Source organism: Mesitornis unicolor, unplaced genomic scaffold (genome assembly GCF_000695765.1).
Source record: "Mesitornis unicolor isolate BGI_N332 unplaced genomic scaffold, ASM69576v1 scaffold13832, whole genome shotgun sequence".
In the NCBI taxonomy this organism is placed as follows: domain Eukaryota; kingdom Metazoa; phylum Chordata; class Aves; order Mesitornithiformes; family Mesitornithidae; genus Mesitornis; species Mesitornis unicolor.
This window is the reverse complement of record NW_010168698.1, coordinates 165432-187490: the sequence shown is the minus strand read 5'-3', so window position 1 is coordinate 187490 and position 22059 is coordinate 165432. Positions and strand designations below refer to the sequence as shown.

Genomic DNA, 22059 nt, shown 5'->3' with positions numbered 1-22059 from the left:
TCCCTAACATTCTGTGATTCTGTGAATAACACAATTAATGTGTTTTTCAGGCAGTGCATCTCTATGGTGCAGTACGGGAGTGAAACATTCTGACCATTGCCAATTAGAGCATGTATATAATGACCAGGATCCTTACAGCTAAAACAATATTAACATTGTATGGTCAAATGCTAATATTAAAAAATAACTCACTTGCAAGGTTTTGTGTATACAATAGAAAAAAAAAATCCTGGTATTATTTATGATGATTCTCTGGGTGTGACTAATCGGATGTAACCAAATCCCAGGAGATCAGAGGTATTTAGAGGTGTCTGTATGAAGTACTAACACATTCTTTACATGGTTACCTTGTCTGCACTTCCATGTGTCCTTTTTACTGTACTAAAAAGATTTTTATTTCAGTGGTGAGAATAGTGTTATTGTGAGTGTGTTCACTACTGTTCTTTATAAACATACAGCCCGTTTGGTGGTACAGATTTACACTTCATCTTGAGTTGAGATGCGTTGAAAGAAGAAATAAACTCAAATCCATGGACCCAGTACTGACTGGAGCATTTCACCAGAGATCACAACCAATTAGATCATCAGCTCCAGGGACCTTTGTCATGACCTAGATGTGCCAGTACTATGGAGTTCAGCAGCATCGGGAAACTTCATCTGACCAGGGTTAGCAACAGCCTTGGCTCTTTCAGAAAATGCATTTAGCCAGGGGAACATGCACTTGTGCGTGAAGAAACCGCCTCTTGCCACTCCTGTTGTTTTTTTGGGGGGCACAGATCAAAAAGCTTGTGTACAAAGTCGGTTTTTAACACATTGGAGAACTGATTGCTATTGTGTCTGGATTGGGTTTTTTGTCTATTTAAAATATTGTTTTATATCATATTGAGGAATGAAAATGTATTTTCCTTGCATTCCCTCTTGATCTTGGCAGCTAAAACTTTGTGGTAATAATTCATACTGCTTTTCATCTTTAAAACATTTTGCAAACATTATCTGGGAGAGTTGATTTGCAAAACATCCTTAAAAGGCATAGAATTTATTGAAATTAGTCATAATTTGTGGGGGGTTTAATCCTAATTTTCCATTGAAAAATGTTTACTTTATAGATGTCTATAGAAACAATTGAGGTAAATAGCAGAGCTCTTGGCAAACTCCCAGCCCACATACACTGACTATTTTTGTTCCATTTGTGGTCTTGCTGGTACGTTAAAGCAGATGCTTTGTCTTCAGAGTGAATCAGGATGAATTTTGGTGCTACAGGCAGTTCTGCTTTGCAGGTCCAGTGATGGCATTCTGGAAACTTGTGTATAATGAAGATGTAATGATTTTTGAGGTAATCACACTGGTGTGAATTGCTTGGGAGAGATGAGATGGTCTCTTGAGGTTTTCTCCATCCTAATGTTTATGATTTGTGTGAATCCTCCATTGATGGATCTTCAGGTGGCAACAGAGAAAATGAAGTTTTGAAAGCAGGTGGAGGCCAGGTGATTTAGACCCTGATCTGAAACATCCCTAGCAGGGAGGAGGAGGGCTGATGCTTTCCTAGCTATCCCGTCCCACTCTGGCTGATTTCTTTGAGAGCAGCTCAGAAGATGCTGTGGTCTACTGAACCTTGTCATAGCTTAAGCTCAAACTAATGTTCATCAGCTGTGTGAAGCTCAACTTAGTTTGTTTTAAGTGTTGATGTCTCCCACTCCTATGGAGGAGGTCTTGTGTTTTGGTGTAGATTGGGAATGCGAGGGGAGTGAAGGGGGAGGATGGATGACATGGGCATGAGGCTGAGTCATGGAGAGACACTGAGGTCCATAGCAAACCTTCTCCGGTTTGGGGCCATGTCTCACTTTTCAAGAGGGAAAAGCCCACAAGAGGCTTTTATGACACCTGTATAAAGGTTTGGGGTTGCTCTGTCCTTCTTATTACCACCTGCTGCTCCAACCTCCTTCTCAAGAGGAGGGGAGTGCATGTTACGACTGTCTGTTCAGTCTTTTATCTTGAAAATTCATTCTTGTTTTCTTTTCTGAACCCAGAAATGACGCTTATCTGAGAGCGCTGGGTACAAAGTGTGAAGGAGGTCAGAAGACGGAGCTGGCACTGCTGTCTTGCAATGGAGATGTTTGCTTATTTTGAAGGCGTTTACAGGGTAGTAACAAGATGTTAGCGAGTGTCATCCCTGGGTATCAGTACAAATGTGCTTCTGTATTGAGATAATACTTTCCTTCCAATGTAGCGTTTCCTTGTGGGCTCTTTTCAAACCCTGATAAGAACAACCCAGGAAAAGAAAAAAAAAAAAGACATTATTTCTTTCAGTATGTGTTTAAGAGAGCATACTTTGTATTTGCTGACATGCTGCAGGTTAAGACGTTTCCAGTTAAGCTTGTGGCTTTTTAGTGAATCTGCTTGCTGGGAAGCCAGACTTTGCTGCTTTTTCATTTTGAAATGGGGCTGGCTTGTTCTAATCCTTCTCCGCGTGTCAAAGCCCTTTAAACCGCTGGCCTTGGTCCATGGGGTTTTTCCCTGCGAGAAGATGACTTACCATATTTGATACCCTAAAGATTAGGGGCCTGTCGAGATTTCCTGACTGCTTGACACTTGTATTTTAGCGTGCCTGCTGTGAGCAGCGGGATATGAAAGTGGATGGGCGGATGAATCACCGGACCGATCTCGCATTATTGTCGCTTGGTTGGTTGATAAGGGAAGGAGAGATGAGAAAAGTGGGCTTCCTCCGTACGTTACATTGCAAAATGCAGCTGGAAAAGCAAAATAATCTGGCTGTAATGCTTAAAGGCAAGAAAAATTCCCCCGTTTGGCCGCCCCAGCTGTAAGCCTTCAGCTGGGGTTACCAAGACCTAGTGGGTGAGGGAAGGGGTGGTTACAGCCCTGCTGGGAGTAGGTCAGATTTTAACCCTTTGATACACATGTCCTGTGTGGGGTTTGTCCATATGTCCCCATACAACTTCTTCTTTTCTTGAAGCTAACCCTCGAAGGATCTAGAAGAGCCTGATCCGCTGTGTAGACATTGTTTTCTCATCTGTATTTCTTCTGGTATTAACTTCAAGGCTGTGGCACCGATTATTTTTTTTTTTCCATAAACTATGAATGTACGCTTCTGGGGGTTTTAGTTTCAGTGGTTTGCTTTTTATTATCTATAAAACTTGGTCTATGTAACCAAAATTGATTTTTATTGACTTATAATACTTTCTCTTGACTATATTAAAATAGCTTTGATTTTTCTCCATTCCCCCCAAGAGATTAACATTAGTCTTGTTTTCTAATCCCTAATTCATTGTCTCGTAAAAAACAGCAAGTTATAACCTGCTTCATATTGTAAGACTGAATTGAAGTTAATTAAAAATAAATACTTATAATGGGCTTTTTAACAGAATCTTAATTGTGATAACTCAACAGGATGCAACTCTGTAGGGGTTATCATTAGGATGATGACATTTGCCACTTGTTGGGAGTGTTTGTTGTTTGCAGTATTCCTTATGTTTATTACAAAGACTATTACAGCTGCCTCTGCTGTTAATAAAACAGTCTTTATATGAGGTGATATTTGGTGTTTGCCTCTGGACTGCTGTCAGTCCTTTAATTGTGCATGGTGGTGTTATTAACTGAGGCTTGCTCCTGTAGTGATGCTTTTGTAATTGCTTCGCCTTTGGTAACAAAAAAAAGGAGAATATCGTGTGAGACAGGTTGTGTTTCAGTGGCATCTTGGAGTGCACCTGTACTGCTAGCAGTGAATTCAGAATAGCAAAAGCTCAAAAATGTGGAGAAGAGAGATTATTTGTATCAAATGAGTAATCAGGAGCATAACTTAGGATGCAGAAGAAATAATTATATTTTGTATATTAAAAAAACAGCCACCAACATTGAAATAGTTCAGTTAGTGGTGGATTACACAGCAGGATAGAATAAGAATTAGTGTTTTTAATGGGGATAAAGGCAGTCTTGGTGAAACTGTGAGAAGTTTGTTGGTGACACACCACCGATGGATGGTCCACAAACGAAGGAAGCTCGGGGAAGAGGATAAAGCGAGAGCTGTGGTAGAGGAGTGATGAGGTGTGTGGAACAAGTCACAGAGGTGTGTTGGGTTCATGAACTCTTCATTGACTTTTTTCAGGTTATAAGCATAAAGTGTTTTAAAGTAAGATGGTGCAGCATGAGACTGCCCACTCTATGGGGTGAGAACAGGGTTGTCTGGTTAACAACCCCCACCCCAGTTTGTGGCTGGAGGGGCCGATTGCGGCACCAGCGCCTGGGTGTGACCAGAGGCAACCGCGTTGTGTTGCCAGCTTGGCTACCTGAAACCCACCTTGTCAGTGAAGGAGACACAAAGGGACATCCAGCAGTCCAGAGGGTAGGGTTTCCCTGTCAGGGCGAGCAGGGTCTGGTGGTGTCTGTGTCTCAAAGGTGGCTGTGTAGGGATTGTGAACCTGAGAGAGATGAGAGGACGCTGTGCCCCTCTACTCTGCTCTCGTGAGACCCCACTTGGAGTACTGCGTCCAGCTTTGGAGTCTCCAGCACAAAAAAGACATGGAGCTGCTGGAGCAGGTCCAGAGGAGGGCCACAAAGATGATCAGAGGGCTGGAGCACCTCTCCTACAATGACAGACTGAGAGAGTTGGGGTTGTTCTGCCTGGAGAAGAGAAGGCTCTGGGGTGACCTTATAGCGACCTTCCAATACCTGAAAGGTGCCTATAAGAAATCTGGGGAAGAACTGTTCACTAGGGCATGTAGTGATTGGACAAGGGTAGTGGTTTTAAACTAGAAGAGGGTAGATTTTGGCTGAATATTAGGATAAAGGTCTTCAATATAAGGGTGGTAGATCACTGGAACAGGTTGCCCGGAGAGGTGGTGGAGGCCCCATCCCTGGAGATATTCAAGGTCAGGCTTGATGGGGCTCTGAGCAACCTGATCTGGTAACATTGTCCCTGCTCACTGCAGGGAGGTTGGACTGGATGAGCTTTAAAGGTCCTTCCAACCCAATACATTCTATGGCACTTGAGGCTTGGAGTCTTAAGATCTGAGATCTGCGGTGTTTCTGCGTTAGGTAATATGGAAGGAAGAACTGGTGTAACTGAAGTGGAGAGAGGGCTGGGGAAGCCCACTGATGGTAGACACTGATGGTTGATGAGGGGCAGCCACTTGAAATTGGTGTAATTTTACCTGCAAGGGCTGTGCTCGCTCTCTCTTATTTAATCAAATCACAGGAATTTTTTACAGTGGTTAATGTAATTTAGGAATTTTCAGAATACCAGGTAGGTGTGTTCCTGGCATTAAACTATGGATGGGTGTAGGTCCAGGTGCATTTTCAGCTAACGTGTTTCTGCTGCTGTAAATCAGCTTAACTGCTTCGTTAAGCAGTGTAAGTCAGGTACTGGGTCAGGTGTTACCCACAAATCCAAAAAGTAATCAAGGGCAGTGACATACAAGTGAAAGCTTTGATTGCCGGATGTGAGGAGGTGCTGCTGAGTTTGATCCTTGGGATAGTGGGGAGGGTAGTTGGTCATGTCATTCATGTTCTTCTGTGTCAGGAGGGTTTGTAGGGGTTACGGATCGTGGTGGTTGGATAGGAATAGTTTTGGGTGTCCTGGGCAGAAGTCTTTTGATCCTTGTGTCCATACTGTCATGGCTACATTGGCTTTCTGTTACACCTGGAATACTGAAAGAAAAAACCAACCAGAACATACAAAAAAGTTCTCCTCAGTAGTAATCTTTGGTATTCATGTCTTCTGTCGTTATTAAATTATTTATTAATCCTGTTTATTAATTTATTTGTCACACCCTCTTCCCTGAAAGATAATTAAATACATTGAGCCCACTTGTAATGAGAATGGCAGGAGTATAAATTGGGATTGATTGGTGACAGAGGGTATGGGGCTGGCCAGGCTCTAGGGCCTCCAGGGTGAAAGTCCTTGGTCTTTAAAACTGTGTTTTCCTCCATGTAATACAGGATTGTTTATTTGGAGTGCTTTCCTTTCAAGTTTAATAAACTAAGGAATGCAATGTCCTTGCCATCCTTTGTTTCTGGTTTTTGTAAATTTTTTTTATGGTGTTGTCCATGTAATTGATGGGTAGTGTACTTGTATTAACTTCCATGTATCACCTTGGTATGCAGAAAGATTAGTGTGGAGGGTGGTGCCAATTCCCACTTGACAGTAGCATTTAACCGTATCAGGTTACTTTTCTATTTTCATCTTTTTCTCTCCAAGCTCTTTTAAAAATGGGATGCCTTTCCAAGTCTGCCCGGCTCCGTTGAAAATGTCGACTTTTAAAGTCTTCAAAATTGGAGGTTTTGATCTGGAGAACTAAGGAACCCAAGACTTGTTTAAGAAACCAAAGCTGTTAAAACTTGTGGTACCCTTCACTCTGCAGACAACTAAGTATCATTTTATTTAAAATACGTTTTGATGAGGAGCAGATGCTGGTTTGACCGTGGTGATAGTGACTCAGGCCCTTGTGCTGCCTCCTCCTCTCCTGTAACCACAGAACCATGAAGGGCACTGGCGCAGGTGTGGGTGTCTGTAGGTAGGCGAGACCAACCCGCCAACTGGCAAGAACTTTGTCTGCTAAAGTTGTTCTTCAGGATGTAAGTTTTGGGCTGTGAACGTGAATAATTGCTGAGCCACCGTTAAGGGGGGAGTTGTTTGTCCGTGCTGGTCTGCAGAATACATGGCACTGGTGTACTGCATGCAGATGGTGCATCCTGCAGGCTGCTGCGGTGATCTCAGTAGGAGGCTGGAAAGTACAAATTACCTTTGGAGATCAGGCTGTTCCTGGTTTTTGCAATTAGTTTGCAAGTCTGACTACATGTTTATTTCCCGCTCTGGAATGCTGAATGAAATACTATGTTGAATTACTCCCCAGCACCCCCCTGCCCCCCAAAAAAGTCTTAAGTGATGGAGGAACTTTCAGGCAGGGGTGAAGCAAGTATATTTCTGTTTAAGCAAGGACAGGAAAATAGCCAAAGCAACTGTGTCTCCTGTCAAAAATGCAAGGGCTATTAGGACAAGGAGAGAAGTGACGAGGACTAGGGTGGCTGGTGGAACATGACCAGGTACGTATCAGGTACGTCTCCGAATGCATGCACCTTTTCCTGAGGTTAATTATGGCTTGTGCTGGGAAGTTTGAAATGCTGGGATGGAACAGTATGGTAAAACAGTAAAACAATTTTACTCTCCTTGCTCCTCCCAGAGATGTCAAGAGCATGAATGTGCATCAGTGACTTTCTCTGGATTTCAAATTATTATTATTAAAAGATTTGTAGCTACAGAATCTGGTAGCAAAGCTGTTTCGATCTGGTCAGTGCCTAATAGGAATATTGTCTACTTCGATGTGGGATTTCTCCCTTTTCTGAGCTTTTTACCTACAATGTGCTGAGGGATAATTATTAGTAATAATGCTAGCCTGCACTTTCGAGAAAGGGCAGGCTAGAAGAAAAGACATTAAATATTATTAATGGAAACACTCGTGGTCAATTGATCCGTTTTAGAGAGTGTACCTTCCTATTAAAACAGGCACTCATCAGCCACATTTGTAGGATGCCAGCCAAATAGACTCCTTAAACTGATTAATAGCATCACTGCGGTCACACAGTGCCCCCAGCAAAAGAAGGGGCCCAAATTGTAATGAATGCAGGGAAGAAATTTATTGTGGGTTGAGCAGAGGCAGGAGTAGGAGCTGAACACAACTGCCCGCTGTGTGGAGCAGGGTGCGTTCGTTCAGGTGTTGACTTTCCTGAAGCATAACTCTGAGCCTGGAAATGAGGATGGTTGGGTGTCTTTGGTGTATATCACAACTTGGAACAGTGTTTGCTTGGTTTTCTTTGCTAGTTTTTCCTGACTGTGGGGTATATTACAGGGCCTGTTCTCACTTAGCTGCTGTGGCTCTGCTAGCTAGAAAGGTCAACGCCACCTCGTGCTTATTGCCATCTGTTTTGGATGAGCAAAATAGATTTGTTTGAGGAGTTTGATGGGGTTTTGCTAACTTACCTTGTGCTTGTTGACACAGTGAGGTGGGACTTGCACGCAGTGCTCAGTGGGTGCTTCTGAGGAGGTGACCATCTCCAGGCTGGGGCTTGGTGAAGTGAGGTGTTGGTGCTTACTGTGTGTGCAGCTGCGGGGGCATCAGCACTGATTTTACAACCACCTTCTGGTGATGTGTAAACTTATAGCTTGTGTAGCTTCCTCTGCTGCTTGTGGGAACGATTTTGTTCCCTCTTTTGAAACAAGTTTAATGGGTGCAGCTTGTTCTGGTTTTACTTATTCTTTGAGTAGTTTTGCTGTGAAAGTTGGCACAGAGCGTTTGACGCTGTGGGAAGGGGAAAGCCCTGCGGTACTTTGCCCACAGTGGGGTGATTGTTAGTGCCATTCTCTTAATTTCTTCACAGCATCTTGCACAGCATAAAAGGAGAAGATGTGCTAGCATTACCTAAGCTACTACATATAAATGGTGTCATGTTTTTTCTTTGTGCTCTGATTTTTCCACTGTCCTGGAATATATGCATACCTATTTTTGAAGACAACTGTGAGGAGACACTACGAAGTTTTGAGCTACCTAAGGGTAGTAGTTGCCATCTGAGGCAGAATTCATGTGTTTCAGATATCCATATGTTTCAGACTTTCCTGCAGGCTAAACCTCTGGTACCTGTGCTCTGTTACCAAATGACGGGATGCTCACTGCAGCTGGGTTGACTGAGAGCAGATTTTGGCACAAGTCTGCAGTGAAGTTGTTGTCGTTCCTTTGGACTTGTAGCATGGGATGTTCAGCATTCAGGCATTGTCCCTTAAATCAGGTAGTTGGGGAGGTTGTCATTGCCATAAGAAACATCAGATGTGTGGTCCATACAAAGCTCAGTCCTCCACTGAATGTCCTAAGGAAACTGGAGACCTCGTCCTTAAGCCATTTCATTCATAACCATGTAGAAGCGCAAGGATTGTGTGTTCTGATGGTCTCTGGGATTCAGCAGCCTCTTAACAAGAAATAAAGAAAATCTGTGTTTTATTTTTGAATGGGATGGAATATAAATGAAGATTATCTTGCAACTTTTGAGAAGAGAGCGTAAGTACTGCAGCCCGTACTGCAAGTAGAGCTGGCTCGGTTCTGGACCGAGCATAACCCTTGTTTGAGGAAAGGTATTAAACCAGAAGAGGGGGAGTTGGTGATAGCATTTGGTAATGCTAATCCTTTTTAGCAGGGCAAAGTAAGAATATGAAACCTGTACACTTAAGTCTCTTTGTGTGCAACCCTGATAGTTAATCCAGTCTCCTAATGAAGGATCTGCTGGAGAGGTTGGGGTTTATCCCTTTCCCCACTGTGATGATATGGAAGAATCACTGTCAGGTCTCTTGCCTCTTATCCTACTTGAAGCACGAGCAGGTTTCCTGTGGGATACTTTCCTTTTTGGTGCTCACACTTTGACTTCATTTTTAGTACATTTAAACACATTTTGTTCTATCAGAAGTGGAAAAAAAAAGGTATGCATATATGATTCCAGCCTAAAAATGGGATAACCCGTTTTTAAATAGTACTGGTTTAGAATTTGTTTTAGATGCTCATAAGCCCTTATGAGCAGAAATCTTGGATAGTCATTATCTTGAGAGTAGTAGCTACTGTTTTGCTGAAGAAAGTCTGAAAATAAGGGGAAAAAGGAAGTCTAAAGATAAAGGAGGGAAAAAGATCAGTTTGTTTAAAGTTCTAGTTCTTCATGGGTTCAGAAACATAGTTACATCTTACAGCTTGACCGTGTTGTTTTGATGACATACTAGAAAGTATGCTTTTGGTAAGTTCTTTGATAGTTATTTACAAAAAATATTAATTCAACAAGAATTGGTGGTTGTATAGGTGTATGTTTTTATATTCATATACATACGTGTGTATATATGTGCATGTGTATAAAATATATATACATAAAGTATATATATATGTATATACTTATATATATACATATATATACACATATACATGCATATTACATACATATATATACACACACACACAAATATATAATGTATGTAGGCGTGTGTGTGTATGTATATATATATATATTAAAAAAATACGCATAAAACTGTGATTCTTGTAACAAGAAAAGGCCAACCAAGTCCTTTGGTCTTGTGCACAGTCTGGTAATTAAAATTTTAACTCTCACGTGGAGTTTGAACTGTGCGTGAGGATAATGTAGTGAACTAAGAGACCTTGTGCTGAGTGTGTGCGCTGTAACGTGAACATTTCCCTCTGTCGGAGAAACTGTCCAAAGTGATGTGTGACTGTGTTTATCAAAAATGTGTTTTATTTAGATCTAACGAAAAACAATGCCATTCGATTTAAACTGGAGTCGTGAGGGGAGTATCGAGGTTTCAGAGCTATCCATTCAAACAACTGAGAGTGTCAAGGATAACAGCTACTTCTAGAATAAAAATTCAAGGGAGATGTAGCATTTTGCTGCGTTTCTCTGCATTGTATGCACTGTTCTAGATTAACCATTTGGGGTGTATCAGGAGGGGGGTGGTCAGTAGGTCGAGAGAGGTTCTCCTCCCCCTCTACTCTGCCCTGGTGAGACCACATCTGGAATATTGCGTCCAGTTCTGGGCCCCTCAGTTCAAGAAGGACAGAGAACTGCTGGAGAGAGTCCAGCGTAGGGCTACAAAGATGATTAAGGGAGTGGAGCATCTCCCTTATGCGGAAAGGCTGAGGAAGCTGGGTCTCTTTAGTTTGCAGAAGAGGAGACTGAGGGGACACCTCATTAACGTTTATAAATATATAAAGGGTGAGTGTCACGAGGATGGAGCCAGGCTCTTCTCGGTGACAAACAATGATAAGACAAGGGGTAACGGACACAAACTGGAACACAGGAGGTTCCAGTTAAATTTGAGAAGAAACTTCTTCTCAGTGAGGGTGACAGAGCACTGGACCAGGCTGCCCAGAGAGGTTGTGGAGTCTCCTTCTCTGGAGACATTCAAAACCCGCCTGGACGCCTTCCTGTGCAACCTCATCTAGGTGTTCCTGCTCTGGCAGGGGGATTGGACTAGATGATCTTTTGAGGTCCCTTCCAATCCCTAACGTTCTGTGATTCTGTGAACCAGTGATTATTACCTAATTCCAGGCATTTGAGGACTCCATTACATCTCCAGATTTTAACTGAGTCTTTCTTTTTACCCTTACAATATAGCAGCATGCACACACACTTACTAATTCCTTTTGGGTACGTTGATAACAGTTGCAGAGTTTTTAAAATATTACTGAAAGACGTCATCTTTGCCAGAGTAATAATTCTGTGAAATTACGAAATGTAGTAATCTATGTGTAATTACTTTTTGTCAATCCGGACTCTTAAGTTCTAGGGAGATCAGAGAGTTCTTGAAATTCATCTTTAAGTCCTGAAAGGTCTGGGACTTATCCTTGAAGCTGTTCAGTTCAAAATAATTCATTAATGTCAACTGAAAGACCCCCATAAAAATAATGTTTGTTCCTCTAGGACTGTGTAAGCACTCTGTGGAAATTTAATCATTGAATAAAGCTTTTAAAGGGAGGAGGAGGAGCGTGGGGCTAAGGTTCTGTGTTTGGTTAATGAATCGGTTCATCCACATCTGGCCAGCTGCATGCTTTTTTCTATGGAAACCCATTACTGGAGTATAGTGGTTTGGGGAAAATGACAGAAAAACAGCATGGCTCTACAGTCAGGTGAGCAAGGGATGCATTTCCTTGCACTGCGAAGAGCCCAGTGGCACTGACTTCGTTCTGGTTTGACATCAGAGCGTTGGAGGCTTCTCCCCATGAGGCTCAGCCGAAACCAGGGTGTGGTTGTATGCGAAGTGCTGCATCACCGCCCCCATCCCAAACCCAGGGGCTGAGCTGGTGGCAGAGCTGCTGCCACTTCCCTTGGGTCACGATGTGCTGCAGCAAGTGCGTGCGTCTCTCCTTTCGCTGTGCTGGATGTTACTCTTCGTGGGAGTCTGGATAAATATTTCAGTCTGTAGGAGTCCAGGAGAGCTAGGTATTGCCTAGCAACAAGCATCCCACTCCCTGCCTCCTGCTTCTCTTCACTTTTGTTAAAATACCAGTGAAAGCCAGAAGTTGAATCATTAAGTTAATTTTGAGAAATATTTTGAGCAGCTTAAGATATTTTTGTTATGACACTGCGTCAGAGCAACAGAGGTGTTGGCGGAGGAGCTGGCACCTCAAAGCAAGTAACTCCGCTTGCCTTATTTGAACAGGAATGGCAATCAAAGATGAGCAAAAATTTGAAGACGGAATAAACCTTATGGTCACAGTTGTTCAGTGAATGACAAAAGGTGTAGTGGGTGCTGCCTTGGTCCTGTAAGGTCTATAAAATATACAGCAGTTATGCTTAACCTACACAGAATGCATTTAATGTTGTATTACCTGGTTCATCTTCTGGGTGCTGGTGGGACAGTGGCTTATGTTGGACTTGGAGGTTTTTAAACTTTTTTACAGACAGCTTTATGAGAAAGTGTTTTGGCTTGGTTCAGTTTCAGAACTTACTTAATTGAGATTGTAGGGGCTAGACCCCAGGGAGAAAGGTAGGCACCGAAAGTGCAGTTTAGGAGATTCTGGGGTGTGCTGATTCAGTGCAATGCTGCACTGCATTTCAGCCTCTCCTGGTCCTTACTGATTTTAAATGTTGAGGAATGCTGCAACAGCACTGGGTTGACGATAAACCTCTGTTCCTTTGTCTTTGCACGCTGCTGAAGCCGTGCTTGCAGTCATCCTGCCCTGCCCGATGCTCAGAGTGGCCTTTGTGAGTTTGGGAGCAGTTGCACTTGGCTGTCAGGGAAGTGTGGTGTGGCTGAGGGCCTTGGAAAGGGGCTGCAGAAGGATAAGTGCAGATTTAAGAGCTTTCAAGGAGAAAAGTGCATCCTTCTAACGTAAAATAAATGAGGCAAGAAGGAGATTAAGAGACACAGTTATGCCCAAATATGTGGTTTGCTTTTCAGAGGGAAAGGTTAATAAATCCTGAGTCAGCAAGTGACTTAACTCTGCAAATGAGCTGGTCTTTTCCAAATGTGTGTTCCCATAGCTGTCTGAGAAAAGGGGGAAAATAGTATAAGGAATGATTTGTAACTGTATTAATGGGATTTTACTTAAAAGTTAGCAGTATGTAAGAGAGATGTGAAAGTGTTACCAGTATGAGCTTGTATTTTAGTTAGTTAATGTGGGTTTATACATTCAGAAATGTCCCATTTGTAGAGACAAGAGCACATCTACACACAGAGTGGTCTTTGTCCATGATTCCTGCTCAGCTTGAAGTGGACATAATTTTGTGTTTGCTACTTAAATTTTTTTTCTTTTGGTTGAAACTGGTGGTTTGTCAGGTGCTTTGATTACTTAAAGAGCCCTTTTGACATCAAGGTTTCAAATCAGGAATATTGTGCAGTTGCCTCATCAGGTAGATTTTCTTCTGGTATAAAACCCACTTGATACAAATGGAAGATGATTGTATTTGGAATTTCATGTCTTTTTTTCATATTTTGATAGCAGAAACAGATTTTACAGTGAGCCACTGAAAACAGAGTCCAGAGCAGGTTTCACAGTGGTGACACATGTGGCAGAACGGAGGCACTGGATCTGTAAGGACGGATGGTCCTGATCTTCCTATGCATTTCAAAGTCATTTCATCCGAAGCTTTTCAGCTCTTCTGAGAACCATGCAACAGATCTGTGGAGTTAGTAGTTAAACATTGTTTTCAGACAAACTGTTTGCTCTTCATTTTCTCCCCAGAAATAGTTGCAATGAAGATGCCTGTGGCAGGTGTGCATTGGCCACCAGAATCAATGCTCTTGGTCATTGTGGTGGTCAGTGGTAGGGGATGACCCCTGTCCTATCCCCAAACTGCGTGTGTCATGGTGGAGCAGCGCTGTGGGATGGTGGCATTGCCAGAGCTTGCGGTGTGTCCTGCTTGTGCTTGGCAAAGAGGAGGACGCGAAGAAACCCTTATATGGAGGAGAGCACCTCGGTGATGCCAGGACGTGGGTGATTCAGTGCTTGATAAATTGTGCTGAGCTGAAGGGAATTAATAAGCAAACCCAATTACTTAGGGACTTGGGGACATGGTTTAGTGGTGGAGTTGGCAGTGCTAGGTTAACGGTTGGACTTGCTGATCTTGAAAAGGTCTTTTTCAACTGAAGTGGAATGATTTATCATTGCTAACAAAGTAGCTTTTCCATGAGGAGGGCCGTTGTATGTGATTTAGTAACACAAAGCCAACTGTGGCTAGTTGGGTAGCGGTGTGTTAGCGGCTTTGAAACACATATCCCTGTTTGCTCCGTCACCATAGCCACGGTAACCCTATAGGACTTCAGCCGCCGTGTGTAACTTGACGCTGCGTTGCGTTGCAGGAGAGTGTGTGTCTGTGCGTGTGGGGAGGATAATGAGGAGAAAACCTGGAAACAGCCGTAGGTCAAACTCTGTCTTCCTCTGACAGAGACCCCATGGAGCTTTTGAATGCAGTGCATTTAATTTCAAACAACTTGATGACTAAGTCATTTCCTGCTCAGGTTAGATAACCACGCCATGTAAGTCCAGAATATGGAAAACCTGGTCTACGTGTCCTATTTTTGGACACCAGCACAGAGAAAGAGAAGCTACAAACTCAAAGGTGGTTCTTCAGGTGTGCAATTTAAAAAAAAATGGAAATCTTGAAGCAGTCCAAATAGTGCTAAAGGAGATTAAACACCAGCAAGGAAAGAGAGACTGTGAGATGCTTGGGAGATGGGGCAAATAGTCTACAATAGTTAGCAAGCTCTAAGCCTGCAGTTATTTAGTTACGTTTAGGTAGGTCAGTGTTTGTGGTGGTTTTACAGCCCTTTATGACCCCTGTGAACATTTGGAACTTAATTTATTTCAAAGGAAATACTAAGGTTAGCAGATAAAAGTAAATGCATGGTGTTTAGTCAGTATAATAAATAGTAGCACAGTGTATGAATATTTGCTAGTTTTACATGCTTAAGGGAGCTTCTTGTCTTGTTTTCAGTGTAGAAGTTTGCTTAGTGTTTGGGAAACCTGTTAGACGTGTTGTGGCGTATACAGCAGTAACGAAATACTGGGCTGTGGTGTCGAAGCGGGCAGGTGATGCTCCGCTGCTATTTGAAGGAAGACCTTGTTTTGAACGCTATAAAAATAACAGCAGATTGTTTATAACAGCTCGTGACAGCAGGTTTAGATTCTTGACTTCACACCATTTCCATTATTAAGAGAGACATATGTAAGCAGCATTTGCTTCCAGATATAGGCACATATTCTGGCAAGAGGTTTCAGACATACTGCCTATTATTTAAGTTTTTGACATCTGAAGAGGTTTTTATTTTTTTTCCCCAAAGCTTTAAAGTAGTCAGACTACTGAATTACTGTATTTTCTTAAACCTGAAGGAGCTTCCCAAAAGGATAATACAGTATTTAAATATCAGCATACATTTTTCTTTTTTACATTCACATGGAAACATAACTAAAAGAGTCATGTATCCACAGGAAACCTTTCAAGAAGGCCGTATTCAGATTCTGTAGTGGTCTTGCACGGCTATTTCCTGCGGTTGGAATATTCACTGAGCTCACTAATAAATGTGTTTTGGCTTTTAGTGCGTTACTGTCCAGATCTCACAGAGCATCTCTGGGAAACACATTTTGAAATACCAGTAAGCAATGTTCACACTTGGTAACTGCTGGAAAGTTTACCTGTACAAATGCAAGGTACTGATACATAATGGGCCCTGAAGACTAATGAAAGCAGTTGGGATTTAGTGCATTCAGGTAGCAGCTCAGAAATTAAAGGCACTGAGAGCATTGACTAAAATCATTAGTTAAGAGGAAACGTAAGGCTCTCTCCAGTACACTCTTTGTCATAGTTATTCAGTTTGGTTTAAAGTGCTTATAAACTTACCATTCTTCTGACCTCTGTTTTACTATGGAACAGCCATCCATGGTTAGGTTTTTTTATTTACATATACATAGGTTTTATATTTACATGTTTGAGAAATTAACGAACCTCTAAGAAAATACTTCAATTAAATTATTTCATCTTTTTCAGGATTGAAGTGGATCTCGGGACGAATGGATGACTGAATATTCATATGAAGAGGAAAGCCATAAAAGTTGGTTGACATTTTTACAGCCATATGCATTAGATATTACTGCTATTATCAAAAATTTATATAGAATAGATTTAATAACTGCTCTGAGCTTCATATGCCGTGTTGTCTTTCGGGCAGGGGAGTGCTATAGCTTAAAGCAGCTGTAGCTTAATGCAACAGTTTCACACCAAACCTGAGTGTTCAGAGGAAAACCTAGGAGTATGTTAAGGAAATGTGTAATTCCTTTGAAGGCTGGTGTTTGAATGGGCTGATGCATAGTGGTGTCTGTTATTATGTTCAAGGATGAAGGGAGAATGAGAGAGGGGTTGTCTTTCATTACAGCTGCTGGCCATGAAGCTTAATACGTTGTGGAGTGGCACTCAGACACCACACTGACAAAAATAGTGTTTAAAAAGTTGAATAGGCTATGGGATCTTTGAATGTATCTTGGTGCTTTGTTTTCTTATCGCAGAGAGTTGGCTGTCTTATAGCACACGTTTTCTGCGCTAGTTAAAAAGGAAGCAGCTGTTAGTGGATCTCTGCGCTTTACTGACTTTATGCTTTGTTAGGTGATAAAATGCAGTAGGCCTTGACGTCTGTCAGCCTGACTTGTTGAGGATGTGAACTATAGGCTTTGGCTGGGGTGCCACATTAACCAATTCCTACCAAGGCCTTTTTAGCAAAGCTGACTGTGCCTGTGGGTTTGCACTGGAGCAAATGAACTGTGACGATGGGCGCATGGTGTGGTCCAGCGGGGTGCAGGATGTGGTACAGCGAGATGCTGCGGAGCAGCTCAGTTCAGTAAGGCATTTTGGGAGCTCTACTAGTCGAAGAGGGATAAGGTACGGTGGAAAATCTTTTTCTTAGGGAGCTTTCTTCACCAAGTCCCACTCAGGGGTGGCAGCAATCAGAAAAATGGCAAAAAACTGCAGAAACAAAACCAGTGCCAGTTCAATACCAGCAGTATTACTAGCTCTGTACCTCTTCCTCTCTCTGGTTTTGCCTTTCTGGTTGAATGCAGAATGATGGCAAAAGGAAGGGAGAACAGGGTGACCTCTTACTTTGTCAAGCCACAGTTCCACTCTCTCATGCCCTTGCGATGACGTCCCGCAGTAATCGTCGGGAAGCTGCACAAAATATGTGCAGATAAGGAAGGGGTTATTGAGTTAATTCATTACATGTTTTCTGCTTGGCAGTCTTTACAAACGTAGGGCTCTGAATCCAGCTGTGAATCTTTTATTTTAGGAAAGTACCATGATTAAGTCATGTCGCTGAACAAGAAAAAAATATGGAGGAATTCAAAGTCCGAGGCTAAAAATCTCTTTTCTGGGAAGGCTGATTCTAGAGAACTTGAGCAGCGGAGGTGGAGAGGGCTCCTCTGTGGTCACTGTTGAGACCCGTTCATAAAGTTTTGGCTCCAAGAGGAAAGAGCTTGGATTTCACCCAGCAGCCTGCCTCAGCCTTTCGCTTTATTGCTGCTTTGCTAACCAAATTTTGAAAGCTTCACATTGCTAACGGGAGTGTGTTGGTTTATCACTGGGGGTGTAAACTACTTGGGTTGCACCATCTGTATATGTTATATTGGTATATTTTAGCTCTTTGTTGGTCTGCCTCAGACTGTATCATAGTACATGTAAATGTGGCTTTATATAAATAACCGACATCTAAGCATATGTGCAACCGATGAAGGAAGTATGAACATAAATTTTTCTGTCTCATAAAACAAGGTCAGATTAATCTTTCCCAGAAAAATGATAAATATGCAAAACAAACCTGATGGCATGCACGTATATTGAATGTATGTAGCTTGCAATGCTTCTGTGTTTTCCATAATAACAGCCATTGCATCCAGTGGTTCAGTTTTCTCTTGAATCTGACATTTAAGGTTTACGTTTTTCAGTCTACAGCAGTTGAATGTATGGAGATGAGAGACCAGGGTAGAAGCTGGTAAGGAAATGGGTAACTGATAGAGAGGACTCAAAAAGTCCTCAGCAAAACAAAGATCAAGACTTTATACCAAAACCAAGTGGGCAGGACTAAAAGGAGGTCAGAGAGTGAAATGAAAAGGGAGAAGAGGTTGCTCAGGTTGGAAAGGCAGGTCCGGGTTTTACTTCACGAGTGATCTTGGGTGTGGGTTCCACTCACACTGTGGTTTCATGCGCAGCTTAACAAAGACACCACTGGGCGGTTCATTCGACCAGGCTTAGTGATGTTCTAAGTTACTTAATGCTCAAAAAATGATAAACACCACAAAGCTGTGTTGAATTCAGTGGTGTCAGGAGATGACTGCTTATTTTCTAAAGAGGTCTAGGTGACAAGCCTGAGAAGTGCTGCTGTCTCATGAGTGCAGTTTGTGTGTCATCTCTTCCAACAAACAAACAAAAACAAGAGCAGACTTTGGCTCAGCTGTTTAGAAGGAGGTGTCATTCACAAACTTGCTGAGGGTGCACTCGATCCCACTGTCCATGTCACTAACAAAGACATTGAACAGCACCGGTACCAGTCCCAGTCCCACTCCCACCTGGGGAGGAACAGCCCCATGCACCAGTGCAGGCTGGGCAGGCGCCAGGGCCATCTCATCTCATCTCACTTTGGAGCTACACTGGTTTTGGATGGAGTTTGGACTTTCAATCTTCACTTTTTTGTGATTTTAAAGTCTTGTTATATTTTTTAATGTGTTTGAGGGTGTTTTGAGGAAGATGTATGGTTTTATTTGCATAGTCAGAATATTAGTAGCAGTGTGATGATATGTTTGGGTTTTGTTGTCAGCTGTCCCCTCTGTATCTATTACGAACAAATGCAGTTTTCCTAGAAAGAAAGTGACTGCTCTGAAGTGTTCTTTCACATCTAACATCATTCAGTGGCTTCTTGCAGTATAATTATGACTAGAAACATCAACAGGATGAAATATATTAATCTCAAGGGAGTTACTTTGCACTGGCCGTCAATCTGTCCTTTCTGTCATGTGCTTTTCAGTTTAGATTGCTCTCAGGCAAAGAGGCTGGAGTTTGATGTTTTGTCTCAATTCATTATTATTATAAATATCTTGGATAAAACAATGTAACAAATGACCACTTAAAAATGACTAATGGCTCCATTCAGCAAAGCGAGGAGACTGCAAAGTTCTTTTGTTTTCATCTGTGGTCTAGCATTTATCAAGATGGGTCCCTTAACAGTCGATTGGGGGTTGATATTTAATGAATATTTCATGGCATAAATAGATAGCAGGCGGTCTGAAAGCAAAGGCAATCTGGTTGTATTCATAGGACAGATCTGCTTTTACTTACTGTCACTTAAAAATGTAAAACTTATGCTGAAACTGTAGAGTGGGAGGAAGTCTCTTCCCCAGACCTGATATTCAGGAAAGGGAAGAGCAGCAGAGTTTTCATTTCTTGTTCTGTTCCTTACACTGACTGCCACAGGTTGTGCTGTCTCTTGTCTCCGTCCTTTCCCGTCCAGTGCTGGTGCGATGGATGTGCTGCTGGAGGCCCATGCATGGGTCATCCCCCATGGGAGTGGAGCAACGTGGACTTGGAGCTGATCCCCACGGCTGAAAAATTGCTAGGGACATTTCCAACACTGATCTTTTCCAAGGAGAAAAAGGCATTTCAGGTGCCTTCAATGCATTTGCATTGCGTATGAGCTCGTTCCTCTCCCCTTTGCAAAGTTAATGAGTGGTTTCTGGGAAGACCTCGGCACTCCTAGTAGGCTTTCCTTACAGCAGTACAAAATATGCTTTACACCACTTCTTTCTTCATTTCTGCTGAGCCGTTGCTTTCATAGCCTAAATGGTTTCTTGTTTATGGGTCCTGGGTCTTGGCTCCATTCCATTCATTTCCCAACTATTTTGGTGTGTTTACACAGTGCTCTTCAGCAGCTGGCTTGGGGCGGGGTATCCAGAGCACACACTCACGTATGCACACACACAGAATCAGTTCATCAGAGTTAGGGCCCAATCATACATATGTAGTGCTTGGCTTATGATCTGACCTTGTTTAAATCAAACTGGATGATGATTTTGAGGGTTTTGTCCTTTTATTTCGTTCCTGCCAATGTGGATCAGGGGGCAGACATCTATAGAGGATTGTAAGGGTTGCTTTTAAGTTTCATGTATCAAAATACAATGTATTTCAGAAGTGTTATTTTAGTGGTTGAAGATAGCTGAGGTATTTCTGTACCCTCACACTTCAGAAAGGCAATGGCAGTAGGCACAGAGGTGGGCTAGACTCTCCCTGTCAAAGCCTCTTCTACTGCAAAAGCCTCAAGCTTTGCTTTAAAATCAATAAATAAAGAGATTCTTATATATAATAAATAAGGTTGTATTTTCAAGTAGTCGGCGTGGAGCTGCCCAGGAGGCTTTGCTCAGAACTGGGAGAAACGTCTCTGGTCTCTGGCCCAGCAGCCAGCAGGGTTTACATCCCAGCAGCTACACAGATTTCTGCTCTGCTCAGAGCCACTGTGGGATGTTTCAGGTGCATTGATTTTTGCAGTAGTTCTTGAATTCAAATAATATTATTAAGCAGAGTTTTGAAATGGAAAGAATGGAGAATTGCCTAAAAAGGGACGGAAGCAACCTTCATGTGAGGTGGTGTGTGTGGGAGGAAGGCGGCCCACATTGTAGTGCAGCTCACAGGAGAGTCATTAGTCTGGAATTGACTAAATGTGACGAAAAAGTGGAATACTTAAAATACCAGAGTTCTTTTCACAATTCATGTCCTTAAAAGTACTAAATGTCATTGTAAAGCAAAGGTGGATCTTGCTGGTGTTGCCTAGATCACTCCTCCATGAAGAGAGAGGTGGTGATGATGAGTCTGTGGTTGGTAAATGGTGGATGTAGGTGAAAGCTGTGTTTACAGGCCTGCTTCAGCACCTACTGACATCACTCAGTGCAGCAGAATGCCTGTTAAACTACCTCTGAAACTTAATAGATAGCCCCTTACAGTTTTAATTAGTAAATGTGTTGGCATGTGTCATTTGTATTACTTGCTGCTATTGATTGTAAGGCTTGGTGTGTGATTACTTAACTTTTAAATAATTTTTAACTTAAAATTAAGTCATATAGAGCTTTAACTCTCTCCATGATGAGTGTCCTCCTGTAACTGTTGCTTTGGTTTTTTCAAGGTTGGGGATTTCGAGGGGTTTTTTTTGTTTTTTTGTTTTTAATTTGTTTTTTGTAAATTAATTTTGGAAGTGAAAACCAAAAATCTTCACCCTGAAAAGTTTAGCCAGAGCTGAGAGCAGAGATGGCAAAAACTGGCCTGTGAGCATAAAATGACAAATTGGTTTCTGCTGCAGACACAGACACCCTTGGTTCCCATTTCTGGTATTTGAAATGCATAGTGTGTTGGTATTCCTGTGCTGGAAGGGAGAGGAGATGAGCTACAGGCAGAGTTCCCGCTTCTCAGGAGGAGCAGAAATGGGATGCCGCTATGCTTGTCATCTCTAAAATGCACGTTGTAGACTATATTAAATAAAATGATGGAAGCAGCCTGGAGATGAGCCTAGGTGAGAAATTTTGATGTCAGTGTTTGCTCAGTTCTGGCTGCAGCTGTGTTTGGTACCTCAGGCCCTGCCTATCCACCTTGCGGAGCGCATCCATTTCAGGGAGCAAACTGTGGCCGTGGGGCGAGCGATGCCAGGTCCCTCCGTACCCAGCGGCCTGGGTTAGCTCCCTCCATGCTGCCCTTGCTACAGGTGGGCTGGTGCCCTTTGGAGTTTGTGTGTCCTCCCATACCTTTGTGGTGCTCCTGTTGTTGGAGGTAACTGAGGGCCTATCAGTGTGGTGTTTACATGGCATGAAGGTATCAGTTGCGTGTTGAGGGCTCTGGTGTGAGGCTGTGTGCCGGAGTCTGGGGGACAGGCTTGGAGGACGTGGTAGGACCAGTCAGACTGGTAGAGGTTTGTCCAGAGCCTGGAATGATTAGTCCCCAAAACCACAGGCCAGCTTCAGTTTTGGAGGAAGCTGGCTGGAGCAGTCC

At 42.6% G+C, this 22059-nt stretch overlaps 1 protein-coding gene across 1 annotated transcript in view; it reads left to right on the top strand.

The window, feature by feature from the left end:
* The first annotated feature begins 16032 nt into the window (after positions 1–16032).
* The window catches only part of KLF12 (Kruppel-like factor 12), a 155468-nt gene continuing 149441 nt past the window's right edge, over positions 16033–22059 (top strand). Inside the window, 1 exon segment of the mRNA XM_010179117.1 lies at positions 16033–16102. Coding sequence (XP_010177419.1) covers positions 16082–16102 — 21 coding nt within the window. The 5' untranslated portion in view covers positions 16033–16081.